This window comes from Chanos chanos, chromosome 3, assembly GCF_902362185.1.
Source record: "Chanos chanos chromosome 3, fChaCha1.1, whole genome shotgun sequence".
NCBI classification, from domain to species: domain Eukaryota; kingdom Metazoa; phylum Chordata; class Actinopteri; order Gonorynchiformes; family Chanidae; genus Chanos; species Chanos chanos.
Genome location: NC_044497.1, coordinates 49,731,098 through 49,750,275, shown reverse-complemented (window position 1 = coordinate 49,750,275; position 19,178 = coordinate 49,731,098). Strand labels below are relative to the sequence as shown.

The 19,178-nt window shown below is 43.4% G+C and overlaps 1 protein-coding gene across 8 annotated transcripts in view; it reads left to right on the top strand.

The window, feature by feature from the left end:
- Window positions 1–19,178, top strand: part of celf4 (CUGBP, Elav-like family member 4) — a 53,902-nt gene that overhangs the window by 13,600 nt on the left and 21,124 nt on the right. For all 8 annotated transcript variants that reach the window (XM_030769832.1, XM_030769838.1, XM_030769839.1 and 5 more), the window contains exon 2: window positions 4,526–4,608. In XM_030769832.1, the coding sequence (XP_030625692.1) occupies window positions 4,526–4,608 (83 nt within the window). The remainder of the gene's footprint in view (window positions 1–4,525; window positions 4,609–19,178) is intronic.

Here is a 19,178-nt window from a genome sequence, read left to right as displayed (position 1 = left end):
TTATTTAATCAGGGGTTTACTGCTTCCAATTAAATATTTTAAGCAGATGTGTGTAGAGGTTGAGGGGTGTGCTGCAGTGTTTCAGGAGACCATGGAGGACAGTTCATTTCCATTCACAGTGACTCGGGGGCAGAGACACATAAAGACAAGACGTGAGTTTAGGAAGATATTAGCCCTCCTTCACTTATCAGTGGAGTAAGTTTTAATCAGTGCTCAGACAGATTCTTTACTAGGGCCAGCAGGACATTGCAACCTGTAACTGACACTCAAGCATTCCCATCAGCAGATATTGATTTTCTGGGGATACGTGAAACAGACAAACTTAGGCTAGCATTGTGGTTTTGGCCTGTTGCTTTACTCTGTGTTACAGCGTCTGTAATGACTGTCTAAGGTCATCTGTCAGAAATCAGCTTTCAGGACTTCAAGTCCGGTTTGACGATAATTTGTATGCGGCCACAAGAGTCAAGGGGAAAACATTTCTTCCGTTAGATGCTGCCAAGATACTATCATCTGAAAACGGTGCTTAAAGATCAATCTGTGTTAATTGTAAAAGCAAAAAAAAAAAAAAAAAATGAAACAGAGATTTCATCAAATGACTATCGAGCTCCAGAAGGGATTTAGTCATATGCAAACTCATCCAGCCTGAAAAGCTGAAGAAGGTGGTTTTCAATTGTATATGCATTATTCACTGTGTTGTATTTTTGTAGCCACAATGAGAGAATCTAACTCCTTACCTGCATTGATTTTCGTTTGTGTATCTGTAAATAAACTCTCTTGAGTACGGTACTCTGTACTAGAAGACGTGTGCTGCCCTTGAGGCTAACCTCGAGGGTGCACATATGAATGCTAACAGATTGAGTTTGCACATGCGGATGTTTCTGTTGACTTAGTGAAAATCGTCAGGCTCTGCTTTAAGTTCAAAGCAAAGTTTCCCTGTCAGTGTTTAAAAGCTGTTTGATTCTACATAAGCCTTATAATTAATGGAATAGTTGTACATTATTGACTTTTTCAGAATCCAAACCCTAGGTGATGTGAAATATTTAAATTCTCGTTTGAAATTCTTTCTTTCTTTCTTCCTTTCTTTCTTTTTCTGTCAGACAAGCCGATCTGACATTCTTTTGTGCAGCTGTCCTCTTTTCATGTGATTAGTGAAAACTACGTGAGAGCAGAGATGGATTTTGTAATGACATCAGGAGTCAGCTAGTGCTCGGACAGTTTCGTTTACAGAGTTACCAAAGTCTGTCTCTTGATCATTTGCTCCATTTCTTATCAATTACACTGATTAAATTGCAAATAAGGCTAGCAAACTTAAGTCACAGAGGACCAAACAAAATGCAATTAAAATTCAAATGATGAGCATCAGTGGTAATCATTAAAATGTCTTTCTTTCTTTCTTTCTTTCTTTCTTTCTTTCTTTCTTTCTTTCTTTCTTTCTTCTGCTGTCCTTTCCTGTGTAAGTTCCTGTTAAGTTCTTTTCACCTTAATATTTTCTTTTTCTTTTTTTGGTTTGTTTTGTTCTATAAGTTTTCTTTCAGTGACTCATGCTTGTGTGTGCATATGTGTGTGTGTGTAACTGTTACATTTGGTGTGGGTGTGTCTATGACATGAGTGTGTACGTGTCTATGTGTGTATGTGTATGTGTGCGTGTGAGTGAGTGAGTGAGTGAGTGAGTGAGTGAGTGAGTGAGTTAGAGAGTGTGTGTGTGTGTGTCTGCGTGTCTGTGTGTGTCTGCGTGTGTGTGTGTGTGTGTGTGTGTGTGTCTTAAGGGTGTCTGCAGTAGGTGAGATAAGAGTATAGTGTAGGACACTAGGGGATAGTGTTCACAGAAGCCAGATGATCTTATCTTCACTCTCTCTCCCTCTATCATTCCCTCCCTCTCTCTCTCTCTCTCTCTCTCCAGCTCTCTCTCTCTGTCTTTCTCTCGCTCTCTCTTTCTATCTTTCAGTTTGTTTCTCTTAGCTTGCCAACCATGCCATACCCCATTTTCTCTCTTTTCATTTGTGTCGTTCTCTTCCACAAACAATTTACTTTAGTTCACACACTGCTGTCTCTCTACCTTTTTGGACCCTCTCTCTCTCTCTCCCTCCCTCTCTCTTTCTCCCCCCCCCCCCCCCTCTCTCTCTCTCTGTTTTTTGTCATCATTATTTCTCTTGTCTCATTTGTCCTGTTTGCATGTGTACACACGGCCTTTTTTTTTTTTCGAACCTGAACTCCGTGGGAGGCAAAACAAACAGAGTTGGTTTTTTAGTAAAAAATACACACGGGTTGTGCTCGTCATTGTGACTGTGTGTGAGTGTGTTTGCATGTGTGTGCACGCGCTCACTCTCTCATCTGTATGTGCATGTGCGCACATCCAGATGTGTATGTTTTTGCGCATGTGCATGTGTGTGTGTATGTGTGGGTGTGTGAGTGTGTGTGTGTTTGTGTGTGTGTATGTACGTGATCACTGTAGCATTTGCGAAGCGGGGAAGAGAGGCATGCACATGTGTCCCAGGAGACAGTGCTGGCGTGTACAGTAACATGACAGGCCCCTTGGAGGAGCTAGCCAAGCTGTCACACTCAGCTCTGCTGCGTGCTAATGAGTCACAGTAAATGAATAAAACAGGCCGATATACCAAAGCTAATGCTAAAGCTAAAGCAAAGGCTGTGGGCTGGACAGGGTTAAACAAGGATAGGGAAGTGCTGAGTCATTTTGGGGTCTCAGGTAGAAGTACCTGACCTCATTCTCTTGCATGTGTGTGTGTGTGTGTGTGTGTGTGTTAGAGTCCCATATCAGTGAAGGTGAAGGTGAGACTTGGTGAGAGCTATTGAAGTGACTCATCTGTTTTCAGATATTTCTATACTTGATGGCTTTTCGCCTCTTGTTTTTCCTCATGGCAAGAAGGCGATCACAGTTTCTGTGAAATGAGTACTCCACAGTCTCCTGTCAATCATCTGAAATCATCTTACTCTTTAGTGTCTGAACTTCATTCATGTTTTTAGGAGAATTTAAGTTGTTTAAGCAGAATCTCTAATTATAATGATGCAAGTAGCTATTCTCCAAATTATGTTAACAACTTCAACCAGGCATGACTACTTCTTGTGTTTGTTTGCGTGTGAGCGTGTGCATTTATGTGTGTTTTTGTGGATGTGTCTGTGAGTGTCTCTCTGTGTGGGTGTGTGTGTGTGTGAGAACCGAGCTTTAAAAAACCTTTAAGCAAGCTGTTTTCTTACAATGTTTGAATTTTATTCACCTGATTTTTAATTCAAATGCTAGTTGTGTTAATCATCTGCTTGTCGCACTCATAAGCATTTTTCCTGCATAATTTGGCCATTAGTATCAAATTCGTGTACTTCCAAGAATTAACATAATTTTGTATTAATGAACTATTAGCATAAATTTTAGCTTTAATTAATGTCCTCTTAGCGTTTTCACATTCATCCAGTTGTTGTTCAGCTTTTCTTTTTTTTTCTCTCCCCAAATTAGATGCTCTTCTTTTGTTTTGACTCATTTTCACTCACAATTTTATTGGCAATTCCCCTTAGAATTGAAGTTTTTGATTAAGAGAAAGACAAAAAAAAAATCTCGCCACTTCTTTATAGCAAATTTTTCGTTCGTGGAAGATTCACATCATGGGAAGCTGTATGCTGTTATGTGCGAAGTCTCGTGATACACCCCCCACCCCCCACCCCCCACCCCCACCCCCCCTCACCCAACAGCTTCCCACATGTGAGTGCAGGTGCTAAGTGAACAGGGAGGGACTGTAGGAACATATGGACTGTCAGAGAAATGTCTGTCTTGTCCCAGTGAGCTGGAGACAGAGGAGGGGGAAATTAACTGAAGCCCACAGAGACTGAGAGAGTTACTGTACATCAGCTCTGACATATTTTGAAGGTTGCATTTATTCTCTTTCTCTTCTCTATTGCTCCATTTTTTTTTTATCATATCACTATTTTTCCTTATTTTCTTAGATTTGTTTTATTTTCTACTTTTCTATATATTCCTCTCTCACTCTGAGTCTCAGCCTATTTTGTTTTGTACCTGGACAGAATGTACTATCGCTCTCTCCTCCACACACACACACACTCATAGACATACATGCACTCTCTCACACACACACACACACACACACACAAAACTCGCAAGCACTTAAAAACCCAGAAAGGCCATGGAGACACAGATTCAAAGAAGTAGAGATCTGATGGCTTGTTGGCTGCAGGCTTGTTCTCTCTCTCTCTCTCTCTCTCTCTCTCTCTCTCTCTCTTTCTCTCTCTCTCTCTCTCTATCTATCTATCTATCTATCTTTCTCCCCCCCCCTCTCTCTTTCTCTCTGGGGATGCCTGTTTGTGTATGTTGGTTTTCGTTGTTCTTTGCCTTTCTTTCAGATCACTTCAGTGTTTTTGTCTACTATCTACTGTCTCTTGCTCTCACTGTCTCTTTCAGTAATGTAATGACATTATTTTTCCCTTCCTGTTCTCTCCCTCTCTCTCTCTCTCCCTTCTTTTCTCTCTTGCTTGCTCTCTCACTCTCTCTTTCTCTCTCTAGGCTGTGCCTTCCTTACATACTGTGCCAGAGAGTCAGCCCTGAAAGCTCAGACTGCCCTTCACGAGCAGAAGACACTGCCTGGGGTAGGTCATCAGAGTCTACAGCCTTTAAATCTCAGTACTGGGGCACTGGTGCACACACACACACACACACACACACACACATACACACACACGCACGCACGCAATTACGTGTACGTACACACTCATATACACACACGCACACATATAGGCGCATTCACGCACAGACACACACAGACACACACACAGAGAGGGAGAGAAAGAGAGAGGCAGGCCGAATTCACAGTAACAGATGCAGAGGTATGTATATAGTCAGGGTGTGAGCATACCACACACAGAGTTACACAGAACCCACTGCTCCCTCCTCAGTGCTTCCTTTCCCTCCTGCCTCTCACATCTAATGTGTTTGGGTAACATTCTCTCTCTCTCTCTCTCTCTCTCTCTCTCTCTCTCTCTCTCTCTCTCTCTCTCTCTCTCTTTCTCTGGTAGGGTTTGCACATACCCAAAGCCCAAAGGCAGGAAGAACACATCATCACACTAGAGCTGTCCTATTTACAGTGTCTCAAACTCAGTGCATGTGTGTGTGTAAATTCACGTATATGTGCAGATGCACGCATGAGTGTGTTTTAAGCCAAACACACATGTTCAGATGTCTACAGGCGTTCATAACCACGTGTGTGTCAGAATCCCACCTTCCACCAGCACAGTTATGACAGTATGTTTGAGTTCCTTTCTTTTTTGTCTTATCAGTCGGCTGGGGGGACTCTTACATTGTGTGTGTGTGTGTGTGTGTGTGTGTGTGTATGTGTGTGTGTATGTATGTGTCTGTGTGTGTGTGTGTGTGTGTGTATGTGTGTGTGCATGAGAGAGAGGGAAAGAGTTTTGATGTGTCTCTGTCAGCTCGCGCTTGGTTCAGTTGGTTCTTTTTTAATGACGCCTCCAGGGAAGTTGACAGTCGCCGTGTAGAGCAGAATGCCTTTGATGCAAGTGATTATGACATCATAGATGTGGAGCAGAGAGAGGGGGTGTGTTCTGCTCTGGGTGCCTTTTCTCCCTCAGTACACTACAGAGCCCATAACAAAGGAACCGTCAATATTTGAGCAAAAACATAGCTGTTATTTCCACAGTCACAAACACAGTAGTCTTCACGTATTACATTTGTTTGGTTATCGCCATTTGTTTCAGCAGACCGAGTAGTGACTAGCATTAGCGTCATCTGTTTTTGGTGTTTGCTAGCTGTTTATCCGATGCATAATCCATTGTGATTCAGCCAAATTTAAAACCAAATGACTGTTTCGTATCATTACAGAGAGTCGTGGCCAGGGAAATGTAAATGCACCCAGTGCAAATGAATTTAATTGAAGTCACTACACATCACCATCGTTTAATAGGAATGCTAATTAGCAATCAGCAACGAGATGTGGGTACTTCTGATGGTTGCCCCGGTTTTGTCATGAATTTGGAATGCTCAGCAAACAAAGCTAACTTCATGGGACAGGCCTAAATGTTAAACAAACCTTAAAAAAAAAAAAAAAAAGCTTTGCAGGAGGGAGACGGCCTTTGATGCTCGCAGAGGTGAATCCACAAAACAGAATAAATGAGTCCATTAGTGACAGAGAGAAAACGTGGTGAAGAGATGAGAAAATCAGTGGAACGTTATATCAAGCATAGAATCTGCAGCAGTTTTGCTCTCTCTCTCTCTCTCTCTCCCTCTCTCTCTCTCTCCTTCTCTCTCTCTCTCTCTCTCTCTCTTTCTCTCCCTCTCTCCATCTTCCTCCTCCTCAAGCACTGCACTCACACTCCTTTTTTCCACTTCGCTTGATATCTTGATGGTTTTTTGGAAAGTTGTTTTTATGTTAGAAAGTTCTGTTAAGTACGAGTCCATTCTCAGCAAGAATAGGGCTGGAACTGTCCTTGAAGCTGAGGGAAGATCTTAAGGTGCCTCAGGATAGTGTCTCAACACAACCAACAGCCCAGTCACCCAAACACAGCGCGGGAATGTGTCCTTGCTCTATGACTCACTCTTACTTTAAGCAGAGTCTGATTTAGTCTTATAATTTATTAAGACTTCATAATCTCACTCTCACGTATAAACATGCTACACCACAAAACCAAACCTGAAACCTGATGCACATTTCAATGCGCAAGAAAACAGAGCTGTTTAATTGTTTGCTCTGCCAAAGATTAGTGCACTATTTAATATTACGGAAAATGTATAACAGAGGCTTCTGACTGTGCACAGTTTGTGTTAATGAGATTAATGTTATGTGGCTTTATGAGTTAGTGCTCATTACTTTATAATTATGCCATGTTTTTTCACGTGTTTGTCCCTTACATTTCTGGAGAGGAGATTGTGGACTGTGGTGAAGCCAGTTATGTGTATGTGTGTGTGTGTGTGTGAATAAAGCATTCATTTAGGAATAGTACTTGTGGCAGGTTTAAAGTGAGGTGTGTCTCCTTGGCATTTCCTTTCATGTTGTGTTTATGAAAATCTGCCCAGATTTCAGAGCTCTACTACAGCATGATGCGTCAGAAAGGCTATATCGATTCTGGCACCAGGCCGGGGGGTGGGGGCGGAGGGGGGGGGGGGGGGGGGGCAGCCTGCCAGCACAGAGTGTATGTACACACCCACGCACAAACATTGTCTCACTCACACTCGTACATACACATACAAGCACACACACACACACACCAAAGACATATACTGGATTCTGTGCCTTTTCTGGATGTAACATTCGAATGCTTGCAAATGCAAATAATTCCCAAATATACACGGACATGAAGATGAATATGCAATGTTCTTTGCTTCTGGCGCAAATTCTACTACACTCATGTAAATATCCTCAGCGACACACATGAGCAGGCCCGCACACACACACGCGCACGAATACGCACATGCACACGTACACACACACGCACATGCACATGCACATGCACACACACGCGCACGCGCGCACACACACAAAATCTGACAATTTAACACAAATACTGTCTCCCTCCTTTTCACCAAAACACACACACATGCACACACACACACACACACACAGAAACATGGTATTCATTGACTCATAATAGTGAGCAGTGAGAGTCAGTGGGCTGGATAGGGACATGTGGATCGATGCATCATTTTTGAGCTGCTGTAGATATGCATACACAACACGACTCACATCTTTCACTTCTGCTATGAGCTTCAGCCTTGGCATAAATGGAGGGTAGAGGGTAAACAAGAGCAATGGAGTGAGGGAGAGGGAGGAAAATATATGAGGGTGGATTTAAAAAAAAAAGAGAGAGAGAGAGAGAGAAGAGCAGAAAAGAGGTAACAGGCAAGGTGTCTTCATGCTCTGGTTTGGATTTGTGTTTTTTTCTTCTTCTTCTTCTTCTTCTTCTTCCTCTTCTTCTTTTTTTCCTTTTTTTTTCTTTTTTTTTTCCTCTTTCGTTGGATGATTGTGTGAGATAATGCTCAGACCCAGAAATCCATGTCATTGATTGGCTGCGCGACCCACTTTCGTGGCAGCTCTTTCAATAAGTCGCCACAGTGGTCAATATCACCCAGTTCCCAGGGCGGGAGCTTGGATAAGGGCGCAGAGAGAGAGAGAGAGAGAAGAGAGAGAGAGAGAGAGAGAGAGAGGAATGGAGACCACTACATGAACTATCACATCTCAAACTGACAGACAGAGAGGCTCCCTGAGTCTCTTATTCCTTCACAGGTACAGTCTGGATAACCCCAGTGTCTTCAGCTCTCCTTTTTAATCACTACCTCATGCGTCAGCTTTCACAGGAGGGAAGTGCCTATGTATGTATATATTTTACAGGTCTTTATGAAATTTATAGAATTAAGTTTAGATTTACAGGGTTTGGAAGTTTCCTCACTTGCTTGAGTTCTCGACTTCACTTGAACTGTGCTCTGCGTTGATGCCAGTATATTATGCACCGGAGTCATGTCAATTCTCAGCGCTACTGAGAGTCACAATAGATGTTGCAGCCGCTGGGCTTTGTGGGAACTGAAGACCTATAGCATTGCATAGACATTAGTCCTTTTGAAATGCTGCATTTTGTCTTGAGTAAAGAGGACAATAGGTAGATGATAGAGCTATTACTAATAGCAGCGGGCTGCAGACGGCAGTTGTGTGTGGCATGATTTGTTGGTGGTTAATTCTGTTCTGCTGTGGTCTCTCTTACTGTGGGAGAGACATACGCTGCCAGAATAATAAACTCCACAGCGCTGGCATTTGTTCGCAGTGATTGGTTTTATTGAAGGACACATTTTCACAAATCTTATTCAAACCCCTTTGATGCAACAGCTTGCAAAGCGGAGCGGCGTCGGACGTGATGATAAGAGCAGGGGAGCAGAATCGGAATAGCGGACCGTGACTCGGACGGCTTTTAATTATTGATGGCCACTTCGGCCCCGGATTGGGTAGTAATTGCATTACAGGTCACTTCTCAATAGCAATTTGTGAAAGTTGTGGTGATGTGTGCTGGGAGGCGATCGATAGACGCTGTCCAGGGTGCTGGACTCAGACACATTTCCTCTTGCTTTCTCTTACTCTCTCTCTCTCTCTCTCTCTCTCTCTTTCGCTCTCTTTTTCTCTCTCTCTTTCTTTCTTTCTCTCCCTCTCTCTTTCTCTCTCTCGCTCTCTCTCTTTCTTTCTCTCTCTCTCTCTCTCTCTCTCGCTCTCTTTCGCTCTCTTTTTCTCTCTCTCTTTCTCTCTCTCTCTCTCTCTCTCTCTCTCTCTCTTTCTTTCTCTCTTGCTCTCTCTCTCTCTCTTTTGCTCTCTTTTTCTCTCTCTTTCTTTCTCTCTCTCTCTCTCTCTCTCCCTCTCCTTATTTCTTTATTACTCTATCTTTCCCTTACTCATCAGGTCCTCTGTAAATATTCTTTTTTTCAGTAGAATCTGTTAGGTTTCCCCATTATATAACTGAAGGTTACAGTTTTTCATTTTAATTGAGCTTCTGTCAATTTAGGCCAACATTTACAATATTTATTATGCATTTTAGACTCACCATGCTGCTTTTAGAGCCTGTTAAGTATCTCTACATTATGAGGCAGATTGGCCACATTGCAATTCAAACAATAAAATGCACTGATTTCAAGTGTGATTCTTACACATTGCAGAAGCAGTACCATTAGCAATAACACCGTTATGGACTAATGTTCCTATAACATTACCAACGAAGATCACATTTACTAGAGTTGCCTTCTATTGGATATCAGCTGCACAATAAAGAATTTAACAATGTTGTTTACAGTGTAACGCACATCATGACACCTCTTCAACATTACAATAACGTCATCCACGCGTTTTTCTTTTTTCACGTTACGACTTTATGTGCAAGGTTACTGGATATCTTTCAGCAAACAGACCTTGTATGCATTTTCTCATAAAATATGCCAACTTCAGAGGATCCATGCCAGTTTTCTTTGTCTGTTTTGCTGCGGCTTTTCTATCTGATTGTACTTTGAAGCACCACAAGCATTCTGAAACACTGAGGTCTTTCATAGCTATGTCATCGTATATCTGTGATTTAATTTTGGGTGAAAATAGGGGCTCCACATTTCACTGTGTATTGGTAAAGGAGCCCTTTTGTTTCTGACTGAACTGAATGAACCCCACTCCAAACACACACACCCACACACACACACACACACACACTGACTCACTCACACACACACACACACATACACACTTTCCCTGATAGTCTTGCTGGCATTACTCCACCTCTGTCTAGTCATTAGCTTTTTTCCTTTTTCGTAGCCTCTGACCACGGGTCATTTCTTCAACTGTCACTCCTTCTTTCACTCCCCCCCACTGTCGCACAACTGCTGCGTCATCCTCGTTCTCTCTCTCTCTCTCTCTCTCTCTCTCTCTCTCTCTCTCTCTCTCTCTGTCTCACACTCTCTCTCTCTCTCTCTCTCTCTCTTTCAGCCTGCTTTGGCAGAGCAGGGGAGGAGAACAGAGTGGAGGAGACAGTGGATTTTGCATGCTCTAAATACAGCCGGTACATGTGTGTGGGATGGTGTTATGGAGGGAAGAGGGGACAAGAGAGGAGGGAGAGCTTTGTTAAATTCTGATTTGGTGGTTGCGGAGAGAGAGAGAGAGAGAGAGCGACAGCGAGAGAGAGAGGATGGGAGAGAGAGAGAGAGAAAGAGAGAGGAAGGGAGGAAAGCAGCAGAGTAAACTGTGCTGTCCAGACAGCTGAGGAGACACACAGACATCTAAGCCTCCCCCATCCCTTTGTTCCTCGTTCCCCCCCTTTTTTCCCCCCTTCCTCTCCTGACTCTTTGCTTATTCTTTTTGTGTTAGTGTGTATTTTTCATTGTTTTCTTTGGCTTTTTTTGTTGTTGTTGTTGAGGGCTTTTTTTTTTTCTCTCAAACATTTTTTTTTTTAAATATGATTTCACTGATTTCATACGTTTGCTTGGCTATAATGCCGCTTACAGTAGAAAGTAAGAGATTTTTATGTGACAATCATCTTCTAAACTCATTGACCTGCTGCATTTCCCAATGGCATTTTTTTTTCACACTTCTCTATTTTCCATTTAATATTAGCACATTTTCCATTTAATATTAGCTCTGTGGCTAATGGCTCTGTGCTTAGTTTGTGTCTCTGTGCCTCTGGCTTTTTTAACTAATGCTGTTGAGAGAGCCAACCAGGCTGAAACTCAGAGTGTTCCCGTTCATTCAGCTCCAGTCTGTGTGTGTGTGTGTGTGTGTGTGTTTGGGAAACTGTGTGTTCAAACTGCCAGACTGTGCTCAATGAGCCTTCACTCTATGTCTCTGCCGTGGGCGGGCATTCAAATAGAAATAGTCAGCAGTGTGTGTGAATGTGTATGTGCATGTGTGCGTGTGTGTGTGTGTGTGTGTGTGTGTGTGTGTGTGTGCACGCACAGATGTAGTGTCTGCATAGAGTAACTTTGTGACTTTATTTGGTATTTGAATGATTCCACTTCATGATTTCATGGTAACTTGATGCTCTGTTCCTTCATATGACTGCATCAGTGACTGTTTGAGCCAGTATGCTTAGTCTCTGAAGTCCACAAACTATGACTTTTCATTCTGCCCTCCCCCACATCTTTCTCTCTCTTTCTCTCTGTCTCTTTCTCTCTATCTCTTTCTCTCAGTCTCTTTCTCTCTATCTCTTGAGAGCCATCTCACACTTCTGTATGTCACCTTTCCGCATGGAGGAACAATCGCTCAGACAAAATTCCTCTCTCTCTCTCTCTCTCTCTCTCTCTCTCTCTCTCCCCTACCCTCTTCTCTCTTTCTCCTCACTAGTCTCCTCCTCTGTCTCTACTCTCTCTCTCTCTCTCTCTCTTTCCTATCCATGGGGAGTTTCCTAGTCTGTATTGAGTACACCACAAAGTTGTCAGACGGTGTTTGCTCTTTTCTGTCTTAACCTACTTTGTATGTTTTTCTCCTCCCCTCATATCTGACAAAGTGACACAACACGCCCCGCACAGGCATAGCGACACAATCAGCGCTACGGTCTCTGTTGGTGAAAACAGAGGTCTGTTCATTAGTTTGATGAGTTGCTGTGAGACAAGCATGGCTAGCATTCACAGATCTGCTTCATTAGCAGAGCTGCTAAAAGCATTACGGAAAACGTTGCTTGAGTGATGCTCCCCGCATTTATGCAGCTGCCTCGCTGCAGTTCCCATTCCCCCCCAAAAAAAAAAAAACAGAATCTGTCAGGCCCGAACGAGCTCGTTGGACTTCCAGTGCCCCCTTCTCCACTGCAAGTGCTGGAGAATCCAGCTAAATGATGTGTGAGGCAGGGGGAAAAAAAGCCCTTGCGGAGTATTAGGTTTTCTACACTGTTAGCTGTGGGTGGATTATACTGTCTTTCGTGTTGAGCCGGATTCTATGATTAGTCCTGTCTGCCTGTCAGGCTTGTGGAACCTGGTTAAGTCCTTCCTCAGCGCCGAGGGATGTTCTCTGAGGTGTCACTGGATCATCAAAAGTTCTCAAGGTCACATCATTCTGAACTCTGACACATGGTCCATGACCTTTTATTCAATTCGAAATTAATTCTATGGAATTCAGATTAATTCCACTTTGTTTGGAGTATGAACAGATCCTGCATTGTATGACCATTTCAGATGTTTGAAAGAAAACTAAATAGTTTACATAAATTATTTTAGCACAGTTAAAATAATTTGGAGAAAAAGATTTAGAATTGACCTTTTATTAACATACATAAGAGATAATATTTCTCTCGGTTGTGAAATTTCATATAAAGTCTTCACTTTGAAATCTTCTCTACAATTCCAATTCAGTTCCAAGTGTGCATCTTCCAGACTGATGCTCATTCCAATTCCAATTCATTTTCCAAGAGTTGATGCTGAATCCCGCAGCAACGCTCAGCTCATCTCAGGACCGACCCCAGTGAGCTCCTCAGCCAACAAGTGAACCGTAATAGTCGGTAAAAGCAAAAAATCAGCATGACTTTTTGGATTTAAAGACTAGAGTCGAATAGCCTTGCTTGAAAAAAAGCTTTAGAAGAGCCACGCCTAACAGGGAGAAGAAACTCAGCGACACTCCTAAACTCTGGCTGGGCTTGGCAGCTGCCACGGCCTACTTTATGAATCAATGTCACACGCTATGAGAGGAAAATGATTACGTTGCAAAGGAGAAGGAGGGGGATGTGGGGAGAAAAATCACTTTGATGGATTGGGCCCCTCTTGGGACAACCTTGTAATGTTTTTGGACAGGAACCCGAACTCTTTGGAGATCCTCCATTACAGCAGAGACGTGTTTTTTTTTGTTTTTTTCTCTCTCTCTCTCCTCCTTCTTTCTTTTTTTCTGCTCGTCTGCTGCAACCAGGGGACACGGTGAAGAAACAGCCAGCACAGATAGCTGATGTCACCGAGCGGAGAAACTAATTACCACAAAGTGATTAAAAAGGCAGACTCGGTCTTACCCCACGCCGAGTCTTTGGAGCCTCCTAATTGCCTTTACCAGAGAGGCGCTGGTCAGAGATATATAGCCATGCTGGCACGTAGCGTCGGTGTGGAAAGATGAGTCACGGCAGCGCATGGTGCCGGCGCGGGATCTCTGACACACAGATGGAGCAGACTGCTCTCTGTCAGAGGCCTGTTGTTGTGTAGTGTGTTTGGGAGGGAGGGGGAGGAGGGGAGGGGCGGGGGGGGGGGGGGGGTGATGGGCCTGCAAGAATTATCGTAGACAAATGAATTCCTGGTGGCTACAAAATGACACATAATCATTTGAAATAGATTTTAAGTGTCAGGACTGGTTAGAGGGTAAATAGTTTTTGGATGGAGATGCAGTGCTGGGACTAAGGTGTTGAGAGGTGGGTGTGATTTAAAAGCCAAGAATTATCAGCGACTGCGGGTTGGTTTTGGGAACGGAATCAATTTTTTTGAGACCATTATTGTGAAAAAGCGCACGCAGAAAACGCTCTGTTACGGTAAATTGTAAATCAATCATAAAGAATGGTTGTGTTTTTGTCCTTCATTTGCATAAGTTCACAGAGTAGGCAGTTCTAATGTAAGGTTCCCAAGTTCAGACCCAGAGGCATGAAATATTGCAGGTTTCCTTATCAACCAACTGCTGTGATCTCTAAAAGTACATACGTACACCTGTTTCCCCAGGTTAAAATTAGTCACTAATTAAGAGGCAAAGGCTAAAAACAATAGCACTTTGGCCCTCCAGGAACAGCCTTTGGTGCTCCTGTCCTAATGGTTCCCATCAGCGCAAGTTCAGGATATTTATGGACTCAGCCACACACACACGCACACACACGCACACTCACACTCATACTCATAGCCTAGTCTCTACAGAGCCGGGTATGCAAATAGACAGAATCATACCATACCATATTTTAACACCAGCAGGAAAATTAATTCTTCCACCAAAGCAACACATGCACACACACACATACACACACAGCTCTGCTTGGGTTAATAATGAGGAGACGTTCTCTGGTCACTGTTGGAAAACTGGATCTGCTGACACACCAAACACACAACAATGACTGCCACAGGGGGTGGCTTACCATGGGGAAATAGGAAATATGTATATGCTTTGTTGCTTTGTGTGTGTGCGTGTATGTGTGTGTGTGTACGTGTGTTTGAGTGTGCAGATGTATGCATACATACGTGTGTGTTTACTTTAACTATGCGGAGCCCAAAGTAGTGACACAGAGAAGAATTGTTTTTCTGAAGTTCTTTCGCTGAGTTCCCTGTTTTATTTTTTCCCTCTCTTCATCTTGTTACATCAGGACTTTAGGGCTCTTTTCATTAAAGTTTAAAACTACAACTCTCTATGAGGCCAGTTTTGATGAATTAAACAAGCTCTGCTATTCTGCACACTCTCTCTTAGCCTTTAACTCTCTCCCTTTTTCTCCCTCCGTTTTTTTTTTCTTTCACTACCTCTTTTTCTCTCTTTATCTCTCCTCACTCTCTCTCCCTCCCTTCCTCTCTTTTTCACCCACCCCTTAAACCCCTCTCTCTCTCTTCCTCTCTCTCTCTCACGCTCTTGCGCTCTCTCTCACTCTCTCCCTCTCTCTCTCCCTCCTTGCTAAGCTCCAGGATCCTTGTTTTTAATTCGTTTGTTCTGCTTGTCTCTCATGGCTGGTTAGGACCATAGAGAGAATCCGCTAACATATGAAACAGCAGGCAAGCTGTGCGCCATTCAAAAGAGCCCAGATGTTTAAGATTGCATTTGACTCCACGAAAATGGTCTCTTTCTTTGATTAAACTTTGGAATGTTTTCTTTCTCTCACCCTTTTCTTTTAGAAACATGTTTAATCATATTGTTTTGAATAATCTATAGAGACTCACCAGGTGTACGTGTTGATAAAAATAACATTTCTTAATATCTCTCTGTTTGAAGGGGGGAAAAAACATTCCCATCTGGTTCCATTAACCATTCTCAACTATATTCACATTTATAAACCTTGCATTTTTCTCATGGCCAGACAGTCTGACTCAAATAGAATTTAACTGTCTTCCATTTGAAGAAGTGCTCTGGGCATGGACTGATATGTGTGGCAAATGACTGTTAAATGAAATTCTCTATCAGGAAGACGGTAGCGTATGACCACACATGCTGGAATAGCTTTGACGCATCTGTTTCTTTTTTTTCTCCCTCTCTCTCTCTCTCTCTCTCTCTCTCTCTCTCTCCGTCTTGTGGAAAGCATTTTGTAAACAAGGTGATATAGTGAGTTTTAGAGGCTGCGTTCTATTGATGTGTCTGCTCTCATGAAGAATGCATATTTTTTCTTTCCCATGGTGCAATCTGCCTCGTGTCCCTGTCCGTGCCATCTATCTGAGCCTATAATGGAGTGATTACCCGGAATGCTGATCCATCATGATCATTTGAAAACAGGGCCTTTGTTGTGACACATCTGAAGCAATGTGTGCGTACACTCACTCACGGACACACACGGACGCGCGCACGCACACACGCACGCACAGGCGCACGCATACCCGAATCACATCAAACGTTCTACTTTAGGCAGAGAGGGAGAGATTGAAGGCAGTGTGTATGTTCATATTTATGTAAATAGCTCATTATGTGGTAACATGCTTTCTAGAAGTTTACTTTTTAAAAATTTAAATAAATCATTAAAACTAGGAAAAGTTACACTCTCTGACTTATTTGCAATTTTGTTGCGCTAAAGCTACGGCTGCATCTCATTTCCTCGCGAGAACGTCATGGAAAAGTGGTGGACAAACGCAAAACCACCAGAACCTTCTTTAATTTGTCCTCACAGACACAAGAATCTATCTGTTTACAAATCTCTATTGTTTGAATGTAGTGGTAATATGTTCAGTATGGGTTGTCAGAGTCACATTAGGCATGTTATCAGAAACTGAAGGAGTCAAGCCTATCCATTAATGATGTGAGTGAGAGAGTGTCCATCTATTAATCATGGGGAGTGTGATGTTTGGCTCTGCTGCCATCAGTGTCCTGTTTGTTAGAGTAGAAATGTTTTGATCTCTTCTGTCATATCCACCCCCATATCCCACTGCTCCATTACAGTGTGTGGGACTGGAGGGGATTTGGCTGTAAACACACTGGAATTCAGTGCAGTGCTCTCATGTGATAGTGCTGGTGTTTGTGTGTGTGTGTGTGTGTGTGTGTATGTGTGTGTGTGTGTGTGTGTGTGTAAAAAAAAGGAAAAATACAACAAAATATTAGGACTATAACATTAGGACTAAAATTAAAAAACGAAAGAGTACGTTGATACTGATCCAACTCCTCCATCTTTCAGTTTAGAATTTATGGAGCTGAACAGGTAACATGTACAGGTGCTCTCTCTCTCTCTCTCTCTCTCTCTCTCTCTCTCTCTCTTTCCCCCCTCTCTCTCTCTCTCTCTGTCTCTCTCTCTCTCTCTCTCTCTCTCTCTCTCTCTGTCCATGAGGCCCCTCTGAGGTATGTTTAATTAAGCGGGTTCTGTCTGTGTGATTGTTCTCAGGGAGGTTAGCTGAGCTGTGGCAGGCCTCCTCCCCTCAGCCAGGGCCATCAGTAATTACCCTGCTCATTAGCAGTGAGGGGAGAGGAGACAGGCCTAGACGCAGGAGGGCTCCCACATCCAGCCCTGGAGAGGGGACTGCTCCAAAGCTTTAATTCTGTAATGGACAGCAGGGGACTGGGTCAGCGCTATAGAACTGTACTGGACAGGGGACCCGGAGTTATAATATTACATTGAAGACAGCTAGAGACCGATAATACCGCATTGGTCAAGGCTAGAGCTAATGGGATGATGTAAATAAGGTTGAATAATCTTTTTACCAGAGGGAACCGTTGGGATGTTTATTTGTGTGACCGCTCTATACAGTGTCTGTGATGGTTTCATTAATGTGCCTGAATGTCTATGATCATGAAAAGGAAAAAAAAAAAAAGTCTTCGGTGTGCAAACGAGCCAACGTCGTGCGTTACGTCGTGAAAACGAGCAAATGAAATTCACGTTGTTGATAACAAGCAAATGTAGTGCATTACACTGTACCGCATCCAACATGTTGTGCAGAAGAGGTAGTGGACATAGACAATGTACCTGGAGGGGAGACACCAGTGTCCTGGCTCTCCTTTCATGTCCCAGCATGGTCAGTGTGATGTTCAGCCTGTGTTCAGACAGTTTGTGCTGGCCCTGCCTCGGACCGGTTCTGCCCCTTGGGGCCGCTTCTGGGTGAGCCATTCCAGGCAAGCAGCAGGCTTCCGACAGCCCTGCAACCCCCCCCCCCCCCCCCCCCCCCGCCCCCCCCCACTTCCCCGCTACTCCCTCTCCTCACTGATTTGATTAGGTCACTGGCTCCCTGTGCCTGTAATTGCATTTGCCTGTTGCTGTGCGTTTAAGAATAGCCTTGGTCCCTGTAGCCCTCCCCTTCTGATTTCCCAGCTGCCTCAGGGAACGCTCAGGATAACAAGTTGTCATGACAACCCCAGTTGCATTGGAGAGTTGCTTTGCTGCTCACTGACTTTGCACTTTCCGTCCCCTAGCTGAGGTTTTTCCGACGTACTGATTATTTTTTCTCAGCGGTTGAATGCGGTTTACCTGTGGCCCCTCCAAAATCTACCACAAAATCAAATGTTATATGTCTCCTTGAAGGAAAACCAAGATGAATTGCTACATCATATAGTAATTCCATCTGTTACATCCAGCATGAACATGTAGTGCTATAAGTGAAAGATTCAATCCTGTATCTGATAGAAATGCAGCTGCTACATCTTCACAAATCATTCATCGTTTCTGAACTCACTGTTAACAGCATACATCTTATCACAGGAAGTTTGTGTGTGGTTGTCGTAATACATGAACCTCTAATTGTGAATGTTAAGGACCAACATTAACATCCAAATCAATGAGACAATGTTCTCCAATCAGAACTGATTCATCTGGGTTTTATACTGCAGTGCAGAGCGGCTCCGCTTCAGGATCCTCCCAGCAGACTAACCACGATAGGGGCAAAGAGGGGATAAATCATAGAGTATAACCTGTCTGCTAATCGCTAAATTACACAGAGACGGTGGGCTTTCACCGAGGGGACAAGTCCTGCAAAGAGGAAACTATCCCCTGCCATACCGCCACAAGCTGTTATAAGGTGCTTATAAATTGCTCAGAGCAGATGGGTCAAGGTTTTTTGATTTGGTCTTGACCCGGCTTAATAAATCTGGATGATATAAACTGGAGAGGGAACGGCGCCCCGGTCGAGATTGCTCGGTTGGCTCAACGTTGGGGACGGGCTGTTTTTTTTTTTTCCCTTCCTGGGTCCCAACTGCAGTCACTTCTTTTTTTTTTTTTCTTTTTTTTTTTTGCTCCCCCCAGGAGTCACTCCTCACGGGGCACAGAGAATGTGAGAAGGCAAATGGGCAACACAGGCGATCAATAAATCAATATGTTTTGCGCCACCAAGCCAGGATGAGCTAACATACACACACACACACACACACACACACACACACACACACATGCGTACACACACGCACACACACAAACAAACACACACACACACTGGTACAGGAAGTAGTTGCACTTGCCAAAAGACATTTTATTGTTTTAGAGGCTTTGTGTTTTTTCCTTTTCTATTACCGGTTTTGGATCATTAAGCCATTGATTTTTGTTTGGCTGTGTAAGTGGTGTGCCAGGCCCCAGCGGGAGAGTGCCTA